Genomic DNA, 18,024 nt, shown 5'->3' on the forward strand with positions numbered 1-18,024 from the left:
TCACTAGCCACGGCGCCTAAGCGTTTACATCGGGAAACGGAATTATAGCTTTAAACCCGCCCAAAGACTACAAGTCCCGGTGGCGCCGCTTCGGTCGAGAAGTCCCACGCATGCTCACTCTTCCTTTTTTTCTTCACCGGAAAGAGCCTTGGTGAGGCTGACTGAGCGCTTCCGGGTTATGATCCGGTTCTCCTGGAAACAGTCTCTTCCGCTTAGTGGGGTTGGTGTTTTGGTGAGTGTCGGGGTTTGCGAGGCGGTTGTTCAAGTTTGGTTGGATGCGCAACTGTGGTTGGTTCCTGTTGCGGGCTGGGACGGCGGCATGGGCTTTGTGGTCTTTCCCGTCTCCTTCCTAGGAAGTAGGCGACGGTCCAAGTGTGGGATTTTTTTTTACAGCAGCTTTCTTAGCAGTCGATCCTATTGAATTCAGTGGCGCTTAGTTCTGGATGCCGAAATAAACTGGTCAGAGATCAACTTACTGCAGGGCGGGCTGTTTTGTTTTTTTTTTGCTCAGTTTCTGGCAGCGTATGAATGATTTGGGGTTAGACGGGGTTGCTTCCTTCCATTATATCAGGGGTCCTCAAACTTGGCCTCTTTAAGACTTGTGGACTTCAACTCCCAGAATTCCCCAGCCAGCATCGCTGGCTGGGGAATTCTGGGAGTTGAAGTCCACAAGTCTTAAAGAGGCCAAGTTTGAGGACCCCTGCATTATAGTAAGGACTATGGAAGTGCGGGGAGAATCACCTCGCTCAGTCGTCGGGTAGGAGATTTTATTTTATTTATTTGTATCCCGCCATTGTCATTTTAATCAACAACCCAAGGCGGTGAACATATCCAACCTCCCTTCTCCTATTTTCCCCACAACAACAACTTAGTGAGATGGGTTGGGCTGAGAATGACTCAAAGCCCAAAGTCACCCAGCTGGTTTCCACAGCTAAGGCAGGACTTGATCTCACCCACCTTCTGCTTTCTAACCTGTGCCTTAACCATTAGACTAAATTGGCTCTTCTGGAATTTATTTATTTTTTATTTTTATTTTAATCCCATTTATATCCCGCCCTTCTCCGAAGACTCAGGGCGGCTTACAATCTAAGCACAAATCAAATGTGCTTAGCAATAGCCTTCATTCTATGTATATGCCTGCTTATTAGGGCTTTCGCCCCCCCCCCCAAGCGGCATTATTACAAAGTCAGCTTAATTGCCCCCAACAATCTGGGTCCTCATTTTACCTACCTCGGAAGGATGGAAGGCTGAGTCAACCTTGAGCCTGGTGGGATGCGAACCTGCACTAATTGCAGGCAGCTGGTGTTACTTAAGGAGGCATTAGCCCACTGCTCCACCAAGGCTCTTCGAGAGGAGAAACAGTCTGTTCACATCACATAGACTAGCATATTTTGGATTTGGTCAACTTCTGAGGTCGTGATAGGCATCTGTCATCAACAGTGTATACATTTATATATATGAAACATCAGAGGGGTGTTTTTTTTGTCTCAGCTGACTAAGCGATTTTTAAGAGAGAGAGATACATCCATTTTAGAGCAAAGTTTACAAGATAGGCTATGTGCAATTTACCTTTCTTCAAATCCGCCAGCAGCCTTCAAATATCACCTTAGCAGAGTGTAGAGATGTTCTAAGAAACCTGAGGCTGTTAATGTCAGGGAAGATTGCTGATAGCTGAAATTTTCAGAAGCTGCTAATGAAATATTTACCCGTTCACCTCCCCCCCATTTCCTATGTGATCTGCAGATATGTGTAATATAAGTCACAGTGTTGGAGAAATTAGAGATTTAACTTTTTGATTGTGTACGATAAGCAGCTGAACTCCAAAGTTCAGTTTAGAAATCCCTTTTGAAATTAAGCAGAAGGGGCGGAGGCAGAGTTGTTACAGAAAAAACAAGAACAACAAGTAATATTCTCTTTGTACTCTAACCTACAGAATTAGAAACAGAGTTGCCAAAGTGATGTTCTAACAGCAAGTATCTCCTATGGATGTTCACCTGAAAATGAACACATGTACAGGGTTGTCAATAAAAAAAGATGTAGAGTCATAAACTGCAAGAATTTCTTTAATTAGAAATTGTTTAATGAAAGCCTTACATTGCTTGGGGTGGTAAATTATCACTTCCCATCTCAAAAAGAGAAGCGATTTAAGTACCAATCCAATCAAATATTCTGAGCGGTTGAGAATTTAGGTGATAAATTTACCCATGATCATGTGATCATGTATATCCCACTCTTTATAATTTATAGAATTACGTTTGCTGTTAAAAAATTATTACTGGCAAATGGGAATGAACTGCTATTTGACATATAGCATAATAGTATACTGTGGTCCAAAACTCTTTGTAAAAGTTGGTGATCAGCTTGGTCATTTTTTGTCACCTTTTTTCCCCAGATATTTCTCTAACCAATGTCAGGAGATAGTGATGGCACCGTTAGAAGTCCTTCTGAAGGATCTCTGTCAGGAATTGAGATCCTACCAGTTCAGAAAACATACGTGTGTACGCTGTCTGCTGAGCTTATTGCCAAAGCACGTGAAGAGCTGCAGGAAAAACCTGAATGGCGGCTTCGAGATGTTCAGGCCCTCAGAGACATGGTGTGCAAAGATTATCCTAATCTGGGGACTTGCCTAGATGACGCTTTCTTGCTTAGGTTCCTTAGAGCAAGGAAATTTGATTACGATCGGGCACTTCAACTTCTTGTGAACTATCATTGCTGTAGGAGAAGTTGGCCTGAGGTTTTTACAAATCTGAAGCCATCTGCTGTAAAGGCTGTCTTGGAATCTGGCTTTGTCACTGTGCTTTCTTGTTTAGATAATGAAGGACGCCATGTTGTCTGTATTCGCCCAGGTATGCTTAACTTTTTAAGATGGATGAATCTTTTGTTTGCTTGCTTTATTTATTTGATTTATATCCCACCTTTATATTGTATATTTGATATCCTGTCTTTATTTTGTGCGATTAAAGTACTATATGTGATGTTCCCACCTCTTATTTTCCCCACACTTACTAAATAAATATATTGGCATGTATTACTATGCTTTGCAATTAACATAATTTTATTTACTAATGTTTTAAGTAAGATAATTCTTAAAGCTTATTGTTCTGAAGATTATTTGTATAATCTTTGTCTATTTGTATAGGATTGTAAGTCTCAGCATTCATTTTCTTAAAGGTATTACTTCTATTTAATCTTAGGAATCCAACCATGAAAAGTGTGTTCAATAGAATTGTTTAATTGTTTTTCCTAAAACAAGCTTTTTCTAAAGTAAGAGGTAATGGGAGCTTAGAAAGAGATTTTTCTAGGATTATTAATAGTTGTCAGCAAAGAAAACATTCAGGTTTGTAATGTAATTTGGCTTTCTTTTAACTTCTAACATGTCTCTGTCTTACTCATCATAGATAGGTGGACACCAAGTAATTACCCAATTACTGAAAACATTCGTGCCATATACTTAACATTAGAAAAACTCGTTCAATCTGAGGAGACCCAGGTAAATGGAATCGTAATTCTTGCAGACTACAAAGGAATCAGTTTATCTAAGGCATCTCACTTTGGCCCCTTCATAGCGAAAAAAGTGATTGGAATTCTTCAGGTAAGATTTAAATCATTAGAGGAAAAATAATCAGTGTAAATTACTGCTTGTTCTGATTCTTGGGGAATCGTGCAAAATGCAAATGCTTTGTTCATTTTTTCCAAGGGAAATATTACAAAGATAATATTTGTGATTCCTATAACATCTTACGTTCAGTGTTGGGGAAAAGAATAGAAGCTTTCCAGGCACACTATTCTATAAATTACTGTATTTTTTTACAGTGCTTTTAGATACATAATTTCTGTTTGTTTATACAATGGCCATTGTTTAAGAAACTCTAAAGACATCTCTATATGGAGCCTTTTAAAATTTTCTAATTACCTCATTCCTTTATGTTCCTTACCACAGCTTTGACAGGCTGTTCAGTATTTTCCCTTTTGGGACTTGATTTTAGGCTACAGAGAAGAATGGAAAAAGGGAAAAATAACTCTTTTTTGAGCTTCTTGGAATTTCAGGGCTTTTGGCAAGCTGTTCTCACTGACGTTTGCTCTGCCCTGTCCAAATCCTGCAGGTTTTTTTCCATGAGCCAGTTCATTCTGCAGATATCTCAGGGTCTGTTTGCTGCTATCAGGTTCTGTGTTGCAGATTTCTCTTCCGATGTGCCTAGATTCACATAGCACATCCATTTTATACAACAACCTTACAACCCCATTAACTTCCAATCCTCTGTTGCCTAACATTTCTTTCTGTTTATATATTTTCACCCAAAGGTAGATATGCCAGCTCTAAGTGTTTTAGCTGGATAGAACGCTTCTAGGTATCTGTGTGACTGTTTGCTTGCTGTGGTCATTAAGCAAGACATCACGTGACAGCAATTTGCAATTTTACTTCCACATTCTCTAATAACTCTGTTAGAAGCTAATTGTGAAGCATACAGATGGTGATTATGTGACTGTGCGATATTGCCATTGTTGTAAATGTAGGAATTGGTCACAGAGCTGGTTTTTTTAATAGTGTCTTAACTTTGGTCGTTAAGTAAGGCAGTCAGTAAGCAAGGGCTACCTACATATGCTTTTCAATTGCACTCTACATGAAAAGAATTAGAATGAAAAATTCTGTTTTATGCATGCATGCATGCATGCTATTGGATATTTTTAGTGATATTTTGTATTCTTTCCATGTTTGTGATGCATTAATTGATGCTCATTAATGTAGACAGCTACTGAATAGTATTTTTAACATATTAATCCTAAAAGCCTTGTGCTTAAACAGCAGTTTATAGAATCAGACAGATGCCTTCAAATAATGTTTGTGTATGTGTGTGTGTGTATATATATATATATATATATATATATATATATATATATATATATATATATATATATATATATATATATATATATATATATATATATATACACACACACACACACAGCCCACTTCTGCCAACCTAGGGTAATATTTCATGTTTTAGATGAAGTGAACTCTGATCCATAAAATGTTAAGGCATAATAAATTTGAAAATATTTATGTTGACATGACAAATGCCCCTTCTGTGGTGACTTCTTTAAGAAATGAGAAATACCTTATTTGTACAGGAAAGCGTCGTGCTAAAATCTCTTGTTATTCTTGAGGAATACACATTCTGCCAAGAATTTCTCTTTGAAACAAGCAGTTTCTATCCCATTCAGAATTTATAGTGGAAATGTGTAAGGAGCATAGTGGTTAAAATTATTTTTACATAAAGTAAGACTGAATAAATTTGTTTTGAAATGCAATATAGTTATTTCTAGGGACGCGGTGGCTCAGTGGGTTAGGACTGAGCTTGTTGAGCAGAAGGTTGGCAGTTTGGCGGGTCGAATCCCAAGTGCAGCATAACAGAGCGCCTGTTACTCATCCTAGCTTCTGCCAACCTAGCAGTTCGAAAGCACGTAAAAATGCAAGTAGAAAAATAGGGACCACTACGGTGGGAAGGTAACAGCGTTCCGTGCGCCTTTGGCGTCTAGTCATGCCGGCCACATGACCATGGAAACGTCTTTGGCTTTGAAATGGAGATAAGCACCGGCCCCTAGAGTTGGAAACAACTAGCACGCATGTGCGGGGGAACCTTTACCTTTACCTTTACCTTACAGTTATTTCTAAACAGTCTAATCTTTATAAATGTTATTGGCATGTCTTTCTTTTAGGATGGCTTTCCAATTAGAATAAAAGCTGTCAATATCATAAATGAACCTCGCATATTCAAGGGCATTTTTGCTATTCTCAAACCATTTCTGAAGGAAAAAATAGCAAATCGGGTAAGTAGTCAATATGGCTATATGAAACATTGCTGCCCCACCCCCAAGCGTCCCGCCCCTGAGCGGGGTAGTACATGAAACCACACCCCCTCTGGTCCGCAGAAAAAATGCACTCCACAGACCTGGTCCCTGGTGCTCAAAAGGTTGGGGACCTCTGCTCTAGGACATATGCATGATGTATAGGCTTTCCATACCCATTAGCTTGTCCCTATAGGGAAGAGAAAATTTGACTAAAGAGGCCAGTCTGATCCAGCAAAGCAGCTGTTTTTTAAGTTGCCATCTGTGTGTAAAGTGAATTTCATAAAAGTTCAAAATGTTTATTTTGAATTAGTAAAACACATGTTTAAACATCATCTGGAAAGAAAAGTCTCATTTGTTCTATGCAGGTCTTAACTTCAACCTCAGCTACAGCTAATCAAATTAAATCCATCGGCAGCTAAATTTGGATATTCCTTTCCTTGGAGTTTGTAGATAAACATAATTCTCCACTGCAAATCAGATCTATTATCTATTATTTCTTCTCTTTTAATACATTTCTGTAAATATCCTTTATACTATATAGTGAAGTGGAGACTAATAACTGTTCCTGTGAAAGCAGTTAGGCACCCAAAGCAATATATTTCTGTTAGAAACTGAGTTAATTACTATTATTAGTATTAGATACAACTTTGAAGCTTATGTAATCATTGATGAAATAGAAGTCTCAATTTTTTTATATATAACTGCTGTGTAGTCACTTATATATGTATTACACAAGTTTGTGCACCATCCATTTCTAAAGGCTTCAAGACAGTTTAGGGAAAAAACAAGAAAATCAGGCTTACAAACTGTCTGTTAGATAGTCCATACACCATTGTATATTAAGAATTCAGGAGATGCAGACATTTCTAAAAGGGAAACAATACATGTGAATATTAAGCTGCATCAATTTTTGGAAATGGTCTTCTGTAAAGCCTATTTAGAGAGCTGTACAAATCTGAACTGATTTCCTTTTCATACAAACAGTAGTAATCTTTGCTTATTCATGGAGTTCAGTGGCTTGTCCAAATGAAGCTTATCCAACAGGATATAACATAAAACTGTTTTGAGATAGTTTAAAGAAAATTTGTCTTTACATGTTAATAAAGATTGTGAGACTGTTTCAGTTTTATCCTATGATTCTCAAGAATATCAGTCTAGTCTCAAATGCTGCTGTCAATTAGACCTGTAGTATAGAGAAGTACTTTGAACAGTTGTCTAGGCTTAAAAGGGAAATTGTATCACTATTTCTAAAATATTATACATTTAATTTGAATTGGAAATGTGTTGAAATGGTTCTTTTCTTCTCAGTTTTTTCTTCATGGGTCAAACTTGAGGTCTCTTCATCAGAATCTTCCACCACGAATTCTCCCTGAAGAATATGGTGGCACAGCAGGAAAGCTTGATATCTCTACCTGGAATGAGCTACTTCTGGCGTCAGAAGAAGACTTCATGTATGATGTCTCACAGCTGCCTCTCTCCAGTGACTGTTCACCACATGATCCATTAATGAGCGAAGAGATAGATGAGAAGCAGCATGATGACTCTTTGCGAAGCTTCAAAACACAGCTCTATTCCTGCTATTAGCATAGCAGATAAAGCTTCCAAAATGTCACCTTGCTGTTTACAAAAGGAATATTAATTTTCTCATGCTTCTACAACATATGGGTGTTGATGGATGTTACTTTACTTTGGAACCAAAGCAAATCTTAAATAGAAAGTTGTACGAAAGTGAGATTCTGTGGCACACCGGCAAATGGAAAAAATTTTGAGCAGGCAGGAAGTTATTGTGGTAACTGACCCAAAGCAACTCAGATGCCACAAATGAACACAGCTAAAGAAAAGTTACTGATAACAAGGTCCTAAGCACAATTACTTGGAAGGAAGTTGCACTAAAATTTGTGGGACTTGCTTCCAAATAAGCAGGTTTAGGTGCAAAGCACTATTCTTTCTCAGGCTGAAGGGAGCAAAAATGATGTACAAATTTGGACGTGCAGTAATATAGTGCTAACTCTGCAGAGGAAGAAAGAAATGAGAGCTATATGATACAAAGATAGTTGACTAGAAGTTTTATCTGCCATAAACTAAAAGATAGCCAGTTCTTATTTTGTTGCCATCTATAAACTTCAGCATTATTTACAAAACTGCAGCTTTGTATGCTACAGGGAGTGTTAACACTTTGAAACTGATTCTTGCAGAAACAGTTAGCTATTGATGTTCCGTTGAAAGCACATACTCATTTTTTTTTCTTTTATAAAGAAAGCATCGAGCAATCTGTGAGCCAGTTTTATTCCCATACTTGAATTTGCATAAGACAGGACCAACTGAGAAGGCACATAATTTTGTATACCGGTATAGCACTGTTAGTTGGTATCTGCCTCACGAAAAGAGGTTGAGGAAAACCACAGACATAGCTGTAAAGGTTTGCCTGATAAAAAGAGATAATTTGTTTAGATACCTTTATAGAGAAGTTTGGAAATATTCTCTGCAAACCAAACAGGAGATTTGACAAGCACAATATTCCGTTTCTAAATGCTAGTTTCTCCTCATTCACTATGTTATTTTGTCAGTGGAACCTCAGTGTTATTTTGATCTTGGCTTCATTTCCTAAGGCCAGTGGTCTCACCTCTAGGATAAAATATACTATATAGGAAAGGTTCTAAAACCCTGATGTAATGTTAGATCCTCTCTAGTGGTGGGTCATCCTTCAGAAGATAGCAGTCTTTGAATTACATTTAACTAGAGTTGAAGGTACTGTGGGCCCATTCTTTGCATGAAAGGCTGAAACTAACAGACTGGAACTTTGTACTTACTGCTGCTCATAAGAGAGCAGCTCATAGCACTTTTTAAATCGTTGGAACTATAATGGAGGCTTTTGCCTAGTGCCAAGTAAGACCAGAAAGTTGGTGCTTACTGTAAATATTACGTTCTCTGTAGATTGATCTTGTTATTGCCAGTGCCAAAATGTATTTATTTTTAGTTTTTCTAAATTGGTGACTTGCTTCTCTATTGCCAAAAAGTGAAGCAGTTTAGTCATGTGACCGTGCTTCAATTAGAGTTCTAAATACACAAACCCACTGTGGTATTATAGCTATCTAAACATACGTGAAACAGGTTTCTACGCTGCTACCCATCTCTCATCTTGCTAAATTTATATACACGTTAGTGGGGTTTTTTCCCCTATAGACACATAGGGAAAGAAGTTTAAAGATACAGAAGAAGGTACAAGATAAAATTTTCTGCTTATGTATTCTTGTAGAAAGTGCTGGTCAAATTTATATATGAGAAGTATATGTTAAAATGATAATGGATGTTTTTTTCCTTATTGGAAGTAATCTTTATGCAGAAAAATCGAAGCTGCCAAGCTTTGGCAGCTGAAATTGAAACATATTTGTAAGAGAACTAGTCTGAATCACAAAACGTTTTAGAAATCAATGTAACATGTCAGGAAAATGTTTTTTTTTTCTTTCGCAAAGTGTGGAAGATTATAATTTCTAAGACACTGTTCTAAAGTACACTTTACCTAGTCTATTTTTCCCCCTTAAATGAGAAGCCAGTCTCAAATGACAATGAATGATGATGATGATATAAAAAGTTAAAATGCAATGGTTCCTTTTTCCCTACAGTGTTTTAATTTTTTTTGTAACAATCTTAAGAGCTCTTATTTAAACAATAACTGAATACCAATTCAATGTTTGCCTCCCTGTACTAAACATTTTATTGGTAAACCACATCTCTTTGCCCGGATATATTGGAATAGTAAGTTTTGTAAATTTATGGCTATTATTTAACTCTTAAGATGTGTAGCCTAAATTGCACCCCATGCTTTTGTTATCTTGTTCATCTGTAGAATTGGTTTTAGAAAAAGTGCTGACAGAACTAATGTTGATGTTGTGCCTATAGTTAAGCATATATGGTTTAAAAGTAAAGTAAGTAGTTAATATGCATATTGTCTGGCAACTTGGTTGTAGGGATCTTTTTGTTAGTATCACTTCTTCTATAAACAAAATCCAAGCAGATGTGGTGCAAGAATAACAAGCCTTAAGTAAAAGACATTGGCAATTCATTACAAATGTCAAATTGCCTTTGTTAATCTGTATCTAAAGTAGAAAAATGGTAATAATTTTTCCAGAGGAAAATTGAGGTGCTTTGTTTTCTATGGCTAAGTTTTGCAGTTTTGTTCATGGGTCTGTTTTATTCTCTCTCTGTACAGAATTAGAGTATATACCTTGAGAATTTATTTTTATACTGCACTTTATAAAATGAACAGTCTGTCTGCATGAGTGGATATTAAATCTTATTAATATTAAAATAATATATAAACATGCCGTTTCAATGTTTTATGTCATTGAAGCATTTTCCAGTGAGACCGGTCTATCAGGGCAGCCTGGTCTAATCCAAATACGGGACAGAGCATACTGCTTCTGCTTTCACCTTTCAGCCCCAATCTAGGAGCCTTCACAGGCAGTCACTTCTGTGACAGACTATTTGTGTGTTAAATTTTAAATATAACGACAAAGAATTAAGGGGAGACTTAAAATAGCTATCCTAGTCTCCCTTTAATTCTTTGTTGCTAAATTTAAAGTATCACTGAAGCGACTGTCTAGGATTGTAAAGGAAAATATATAAAACTGAATTAGATCTGAAATGAAAAATAGAATTTGTGATGAGCTATGTGTTTTTCAAGCTGCCTCTTGCTTTCCTACATGTTGAAGTTCTCAAAATGATGGGCACCATCATAGGGGACTGCAACTAAGAATAGGAAATCAGTTGAACATAGATGTCTCTCTGTGCAAAAGTATATGTATAATCACAGGCTAAAAACTAAGCATGTAGTTTATGTGCTTGTGCTAATTAAGCTCTTATATTATAATATGAACATATGAATCAAGAGCCCGCCTGGAGGTTCTTTGCCTAATACCACAAATAAGTTATATGATGACTTGCTTTCAGATACAGACCAACTCCACTGCTTGGGCTAGGTGATAATCATGTGTAGAACTGCTGAAACAACCAACCAACAAAACTAACACTAAATATTTAGTTTGAATAAAACATATTTATAGTGCAAATAATGTCAAACTGAGTGGTATGATATACTAGGTTTAACAAACATTGCTTGTTTAATTTGCTTGTTTCAGAAAGCAGGACTTGAATGTGTTTAAAATAAATCAGATAACTAACTGGTAAAACATTAAAAGTTTAGCAGTATGCTAGATTCGTATAACATTTGTTTTCTACAGTGATCCCAAAAGTTGCCAGTTATAGGCTTGGTATATTACATTAGCATGCTATTCTCTGTTAAGAAAAACACTTTATCCATTATTCAAAGCTCCATCAGATACTTTTTTTTCTGAAATGGAATGTAGAGCAATGCAGCAATGATACTCATTTCCATACAGTGAAATACCAGAACAACTTTAGAATATATTACTTTCCATTCACACTTCCAGTAGATATAGTTTACACAAGCTTTTTAAGAAATCCTTCAACAGCACAGCTGTAGTAGAAAAGAGGAATGCTAGCTTTGAATTTAACACATCAATATGTACAGCACTTAGATTCTGCATTAAGCATTAAACAAGTTAGATTTCTATTTATCTGCCTGTTGTAGGAATGATGCCCAGAGCCTTAGGTCCACGATGCAATGCATAACTTTTGGCTTTCAGCAGAGCAGAATGTCATATCTCCATGCTTTCACAGAAGTTACCATTTAATTGAAGTCTCGATTGGTAAGAATCAGGGGTGCCACTAAAGTCCAGATATAAAGAAGAAGACAAACCCAGCTTGAGGAGATCTTCACCCAGACAGCTGGCCACTTGCTTTTCAGTGTTTTAGTTTCAGCATCAGGACTGTAAAATTAATAAAAATAGTATTTGCCTCAAATCAACTGGTAGAAAGTCTTCAACTAATTTATTGCATAACTCAATTAGACACCTTTTGGTATGCTTACCAGATATTTGGGGTTAATTACAGAAGTATTATTCAGAAATGTTTATATCTTTCCCAGCCTATACAGAAGAAAATCCTATTCAGTGCCACAAGGTGAATCCTAACTTTAGTTTTGTGCAAAAATTAGCTGCTTCTAATTTTTTAAAAAACGTGTTCTTAATATTTAAAAAATTCCATACTGAGTTAGTTATCTAAAGCAACAAGGTTTTTGATTAAAATTGCTGTAAAGAATATACTCACCTATACCAATTAGTAAGAGTCATCATTATGTAGAGGGAAGCGAGAGTTAGCATAAAGTGGAAGACGCTATAGTTATACTGGACACTATCCTTTTCATTGTCCAAAACCCGGCGGACTTCTCCATCTTCTACATCAGCTGTATTTGGTGTATCATCCAGAATGACACTGTCACTGGCAGACAGTGTCAACTTGTTCACTTGGCTGTTGTTAGAAGATCGGATGCTGCAAAACAAGAAAGGAGGCTTCAAAAATCTAGCTTAGAAAAAATAACGCTTCTAACTAATTATGTCCAGTATTACTCAATTCTATGAACCAGCTACTGTTGGTTCTGAAAACAGCATGTAGTTAAAAGGAAGCAATTATATGTCCCTTCTCAAGAAACCATCATTCCAACCCAGCAATCATTCAACCTGTCTAACCTACTTAGGGAAGTTTGTTGAGAAAATAGTGGGTGTGAATCAAAGTTCTGCAGGAAACAGATTGTCTGGACTTTTTCAGCTTGGTTTTAGGTTTGGTTATAAAATTAAGAGTCACATTCTTGTGGGTGGCCCGTGACAAGATTGAGATGCAGAAATACAACTTCATGCTCTTGCTTGATCTCTTGGCTCCCTAAAATCAATCATGGCATCAGTCATGACATTTTTCTATATCAGGCATGTCAAACTGCCAGCCCACAAGCCAGTTGCATCACGCTGAAACCATGCCCATCCCATTGCCGACAATGGGGGGAAAGGTCCCGATACGTTGCACGACGTCACGTGATGTCGCAAGTTTGACATGTCTGTTCTATATCATCTGTATGGCTGAAAGTGCCAGGCACTGTTATAAACAAGGTTCTCCTTCCTTGGGAACAGTTTGATTCAGTGTGAGGAGTGAAAAATCAAGTCTTGGTCCCTCTGTTGTAACAGGACTGGATTCTCCCATTTCATATCTACATTAAATTCCTGGGAGAATTTATCTGGAACACAGATAATTTATATAATATAATCAGATGTATAATATACATTTCAGTTGCAGCAGGCTGAACAGAAGATGTGGTTCAATACCCACAGGCTATACTGGATAAGGACAAAGGCTCAAGCTTAATCCTACCATGTTTCTCCGAAAGACCTACCCCGGAAATAAGCCCTAGCTTGATTTTGGGGGGTGGGCCTAATATAAGCCCTACCACAAAAATAAGCCCTAATTTTGGGGTGAGGCACACACCTAAAAATCAAGCTGGGGTTGGGGTGGGGAGCTGCCCCACGTGCCCTGCACCCTTACCTTGCAGCCAGGCCTCTCCTCACTTCTTCTGTGGCATCCCCAGGCCTGCATTTCACATCAGAGGCCTTTCTGGAAGGCCTCAGCTGCAGAATGAAGCTGCTCCTTTAGCCACAAAAGAAGTGGGCCAGATGGGCAGAGCTGTGTGGGAAAGACATTTCTCTCCCCTGCCCCGCCGAAAATAAGACCTGGCGCCTCTTTTGGAGGCAAAATAATAATAAGACCAGGTCTTATTATAATAAGACAGGTAGCAAGACAGAGTTCCTTAATTCTAAAATCAATTCCAGTAGTATGCCAATTTTGATCACGCTTCCTTGTTCAAAGATGGTCAATAATCTGGGAATCATCCTGATTCAGAGTTCATGCTTGAATCACTGGGGCTAAGTAGGCTTTTGCACAGATGCAAACTGTGCACCAGCCATGGCCATTCCTGAATCAGAAGACTCTTATATATTCAGTCACTCTTGCCCTGCTTACTTCTCATTCGGCCTATTGCAAAGCCGTCTGCATTGGGACTGCTCTTGAGCATTCATATGTTGCAAATGATTCAGAATGCAGCAGCTGGAGGGTTTAGATACTAGTCAGTTTATCTATGTAGTACCATTACTTCAAGAGCTGCACCAAATACCAACTCATTTCCACCCACACTTCAAGCTGGTTATCACACCTCATGTTTTTCCTGACTCAGGACCAGGTTTGTCTTTGATTAGAGGTTTTTACTCATCCAATAAGCTCTTAAGAGGTTGGGTTCGCCTCAGGATCTCTGTGTTTATGGAATGACATTTATAAGAACCGTGGGAGAAAGCTTCCTCAGTTATTGTTCCTTCTTTGAAATAACATTCCCTTTCCCAGAATTTTAGTGTTCTCAATGATTCTGGTATTCCATAGGATCATTAAGATCTGACTATTGGTTGATTAGAGGATTTTCCAGTATTAAGGATATTTTTTTCTTTTTGTTGGATTGCTATGATTGCTATTGTTAACTTGCTTTATATCTTTTTTATTCTGATTACTTAACAGAGTCACCTGTTGACTCTGAACAGGCATAAATAAAAAACTGCTGGTAATACTAATTGGGACCAAATATCTAAGCTATTTCAGAAGAAAGATAATTGACAATGTTATGCAAGCTCTTCTGAGCTCATTAGAACATTTTGCCCATCTTGGGTATCCTTTAGTTGTATGGATTTCATTTGTAGCAATGGGTTTCTTTTTATTTATATAGCTCTCAAGACCGAACAGCATGACTGTTGCTGAAAAGTCTAGAAGTTCCACACCTAGAGGATGCTATGGGTACAAGAGTCTGATGCAGAATAAAATTGGACCATTGGTGAAGCTTAACATCAACAATGGTCAAATTTCAACTCAAATAAGTTGAATTTTAAAAACTAGTATTTAGTCAATTAACTTGAAAGAATTTAATAAGTACTAATCTTACTACAATTAGAAGACATGGTAAAGTATTTTTAATCAAGTTATTAACATCACTTAAACTAATGTCCCTTGATTTAAAGAGAAAGAAAACTTCTATTCCATACTTTCAAATATAATATAGGAAATAACAGATCATGTCAAAATTGCTTGTAATTCAGAAAAACATAAAACTTATATCTTACCTGGAATACAGGAGACAAAGTACAAAGATAATAAGTCCAACAATGCTCTGTGCATCCCACCACTGAGGTGATTTTTCTGGCATAGGAGTAGGAATAACAGTTGCATTCAACGGGATGGAAGTAGGTGCAGATATTTGGCTGATGATGTTCAGAAGGCTTGGGTTACAGTGGCGGTCTAAAAAGAAACATATATATAAACATATATACATATATACATACATAGATACACATATATATCTTTGGTCATTCGGGTTTTTTCCCACGTAGAATTGGAGGTATCAGGGCCCTGATACCTCCAATTCTACGTGGGGAAAAAACCCGAATGACCAAAGATCTACATACAAACACCCGCGAAAACCTCAGAAAACATGGTGGAGCAGTGGGCTAATGCCTCCTTAAGTAACACCAGCTGCCTGCAATTAGTGCAGGTTCGCATTCCACCAGGCTCAAGGTTGACTCAGCCTTCCATCCTTCTGAGGTAGGTAAAATGAGGACCCAGATTGTTGGGGGCAATAAGCTGACTTTGTAATAATGCCGCTGGGGGTGGGGGCGAAAGCCCTAATAAGCAGGCATATACATAGAATGAAGGCTATTGCTAAGCACATTGGTTTGTGCTTAAATTGTAAGCCGCCCTGAGTCTTCGGAGAAGGGCGGGATATAAATGAGATTATATATATATATATATATATATATATATATATATATATATATATATATATATATATATATATATGTTTTCTGAGGTTTTCGCGGGTGCCTGTATGTGGATCCTTGGTTTTTCGGGTTTTTCCCCGCGTAGAACTAAAGGTGTAGGCGCAACGTTTCGACGGAATCCCATCCGTCATCATCAGGCTTTAGCTTCCTTCTTCTGGGAGAAGCATGTGGCTGTTTGTTCCTCTTTTTTAAACTGCCAGAGGGGGTGTGTTCTGTGGAGGTGTGCTCTGATTGGGTAGGGGACCAAGTGTGTTCTGATTGGGTGGGAGTGTGTTTTGAATGGTGGGTGTGTTCTGATTGGGTGGGGGGTGTTCTGAGTGGATGGGCTGGTCTCAGCTGCCAGCTCCAGACCTGAGCTGGTGAGTTGTGCTGCTTTTGTTCGGCTTCGTGTTTGTGGTGGTGCCATGTTTTTATAGTGGGTGTCAGTTTGCTTATTGTGTGGTTTGGAGGGGTTTAAAGTGGCTGATGTTGCAGCTGTAGTTAGGTTTCTGTTTTGTGGTTGTGTGTCTTTATCGTTGTGGGTTCGGATTTGCTTTTTGAATGGTTGTGTGGTGGTGATGTCATGTGATGTTATCATGAGTTTGGGTCTGGTATCATTCTTGGTGGTTGGGCCTCGTCTGTCAATCAAGGCGGGTTTCCAAATGGCTGGTAGACGAGAGGTATCATCTCGTTTATTCATGCTGTGGGGGCGTTTTTCTATCTCAATGGCTTCTCTGATTATTCTGTTGTTAAAATGTTCAATTTTGGCGATAGTTTTGGTTTTTTTAAAATCAATTTCATGTCCCGTGGCTTCAAAGTGTTGGACCAGGGATGAAGTTTGTTCTCCCTTTCTGAGTGAGTTTTTGTGCTCTTCAATGCGTGCACTTATTCTTCTGTTGGTCTGTCCGATGTATGTGGTGGGGCAGGTAGTGCATGGGATTTCGTATACTCCTTGGTTTTCTAACCCAATTATGTCCTTGGGGTTTCTTAGGATGGTGGATATTTTTCTGTCTGTGTAGAATGCTGTTTTGATGTTGTGTTTTTGGAGGACCTTGCTGATTCTGTCTGTGGTCCCTTTTAAGTATGGGAGGAGGGCTTTGCCATTTTCTTGTTCTCTGTCTTGGGTTTTTGTGGGTGTCTCTCTTCGGATTAAGTTGGTAATCGTGTTTCTTTGGAATCCATTGGCTGTTAGTACATTAGTGAGAGTGTGTAGTTCGGTTTTTAGGTGTTGTTCGTCAGCTAGGTGTTTTGTTCTGGAGATGAGTGTCTTGGCTACGGAGTTGATCTGTGCTGGGTGGTGGTGTGAGAGTGCGTTCAGATAGCGGTTTGTGTGTGTTTTTTTATGGTAGATAGTGTGTCCTAGGGAGCCGTTGGATTTCTTGTAGACTAAGACATCAAGGAAGGGAAGTTGATTGTTAGCTTCTGTTTCCATGGTGAATTGTATTTTGGGGTGTAGGCTATTGAGGTGTATGAGGAAGTCATCCAGTTTTTCTTTGCCGTGTGGCCAGATTACGAAGGTGTCATCTACGTATCTGAGCCAGAGTTTGGGTTTGTGGTTGGATTTTTCTAGAGCGAGGGTTTCAAAGTGTTCCATGTAGAGGTTTGCGATGACAGGTGAGAGGGGTGATCCCATGGGTGCTCCTTCCATTTGTTTGTATCTTTGTCCATTGTAGATGAAGTATGTGTTAGATAGGCAGTGGTTGGTCAGATCTAGGAAGCCTTGACAGCTATCCTAAATAAATACAACCCCCCAAAACACATCCTAGATCAGCCACTTTAAACCCCTCCAAACCACACAATAAGCAAACTGACACCCACTATAAAAACATGGCACCACCACAAACACGAAGCCGAACAAAAGCAGCACAACTCACCAGCTCAGGTCTGGAGCTGGCAGCTGAGACCAGCCCATCCACTCAGAACACCCCCCCACCCAATCAGAACACACCCACCATTCAAAACACACTCCCACCCAATCAGAACACACTTGGTCCCCTACCCAATCAGAGCACACCTCCACAGAACACACCCCCTCTGGCAGTTTAAAAAAGAGGAACAAACAGCCACATGCTTCTCCCAGAAGGAAGCTAAAGCCTGATGATGACGGATGGGATTCCGTCGAAACGTTGCGCCTACACCTTTAGTTCTACGCGGGGAAAAACCCGAAAAACCAAGGATCCATACATATATATATATATATATATATATATATATATATATATATATATATATGTATGTAAATATATATGTATGTAAATATATGTAAATATATGTGTATATATATATATACACACACGCACACACACACACTGTTCTGAGAATTACTGAAAAGCTGTTGTCGAGTAAGCTAAATAAGGATTTGACATTTGTTACAATGAAATCTCTCTACAACAAAGTGTTTGCAAGATGTTTTTAA

At 38.3% G+C, this 18,024-nt stretch overlaps 2 protein-coding genes across 2 annotated transcripts in view; one reads left to right on the plus strand and one right to left on the minus strand.

Moving 5' to 3' along the window:
* Window positions 1–182: 182 nt before the first annotated feature.
* TTPAL (alpha tocopherol transfer protein like) lies at window positions 183–10,170 on the plus strand. The gene is made up of 5 exons (XM_083358833.1): window positions 183–232; window positions 2,393–2,846; window positions 3,399–3,592; window positions 5,719–5,829; window positions 7,159–10,170. The coding sequence occupies exons 2-5, from the start codon at window positions 2,408–2,410 to the stop codon at window positions 7,432–7,434; spliced, it is 1,020 nt and encodes a 339-aa protein (XP_083214959.1). The 5' UTR covers window positions 183–232; window positions 2,393–2,407; the 3' UTR covers window positions 7,435–10,170.
* The window catches only part of SERINC3 (serine incorporator 3), an 18,762-nt gene continuing 10,814 nt past the window's right edge, over window positions 10,077–18,024 (minus strand). Inside the window, exons 8-10 of the mRNA XM_083358828.1 lie at window positions 14,916–15,090; window positions 12,040–12,261; window positions 10,077–11,699 (exon numbers count right to left, since the gene is read on the minus strand). Of these exons, the coding sequence (XP_083214954.1) occupies window positions 11,561–11,699; window positions 12,040–12,261; window positions 14,916–15,090 (536 nt within the window). The 3' untranslated portion in view covers window positions 10,077–11,560. The remainder of the gene's footprint in view (window positions 11,700–12,039; window positions 12,262–14,915; window positions 15,091–18,024) is intronic.

Source organism: Vipera ursinii (genome assembly GCF_947247035.1).
Source record: "Vipera ursinii genome assembly, chromosome: 3".
Taxonomy (NCBI): domain Eukaryota; kingdom Metazoa; phylum Chordata; class Lepidosauria; order Squamata; family Viperidae; genus Vipera; species Vipera ursinii.

Excerpts from the sequence above, each read along its gene's own strand:
- TTPAL (XM_083358833.1), top strand. The coding sequence starts at position 2,408 with ATGTCAGGAGATAGTGATGGCACCGTTAGAAGTCCTTCTGAAGGATCT. Across the intron at positions 2,847-3,398 it reads TGTTGTCTGTATTCGCCCAG|ATAGGTGGACACCAAGTAAT; the intron begins GTATGCTTAACT and ends TACTCATCATAG. Across the intron at positions 3,593-5,718 it reads AAGTGATTGGAATTCTTCAG|GATGGCTTTCCAATTAGAAT; the intron begins GTAAGATTTAAA and ends TCTTTCTTTTAG.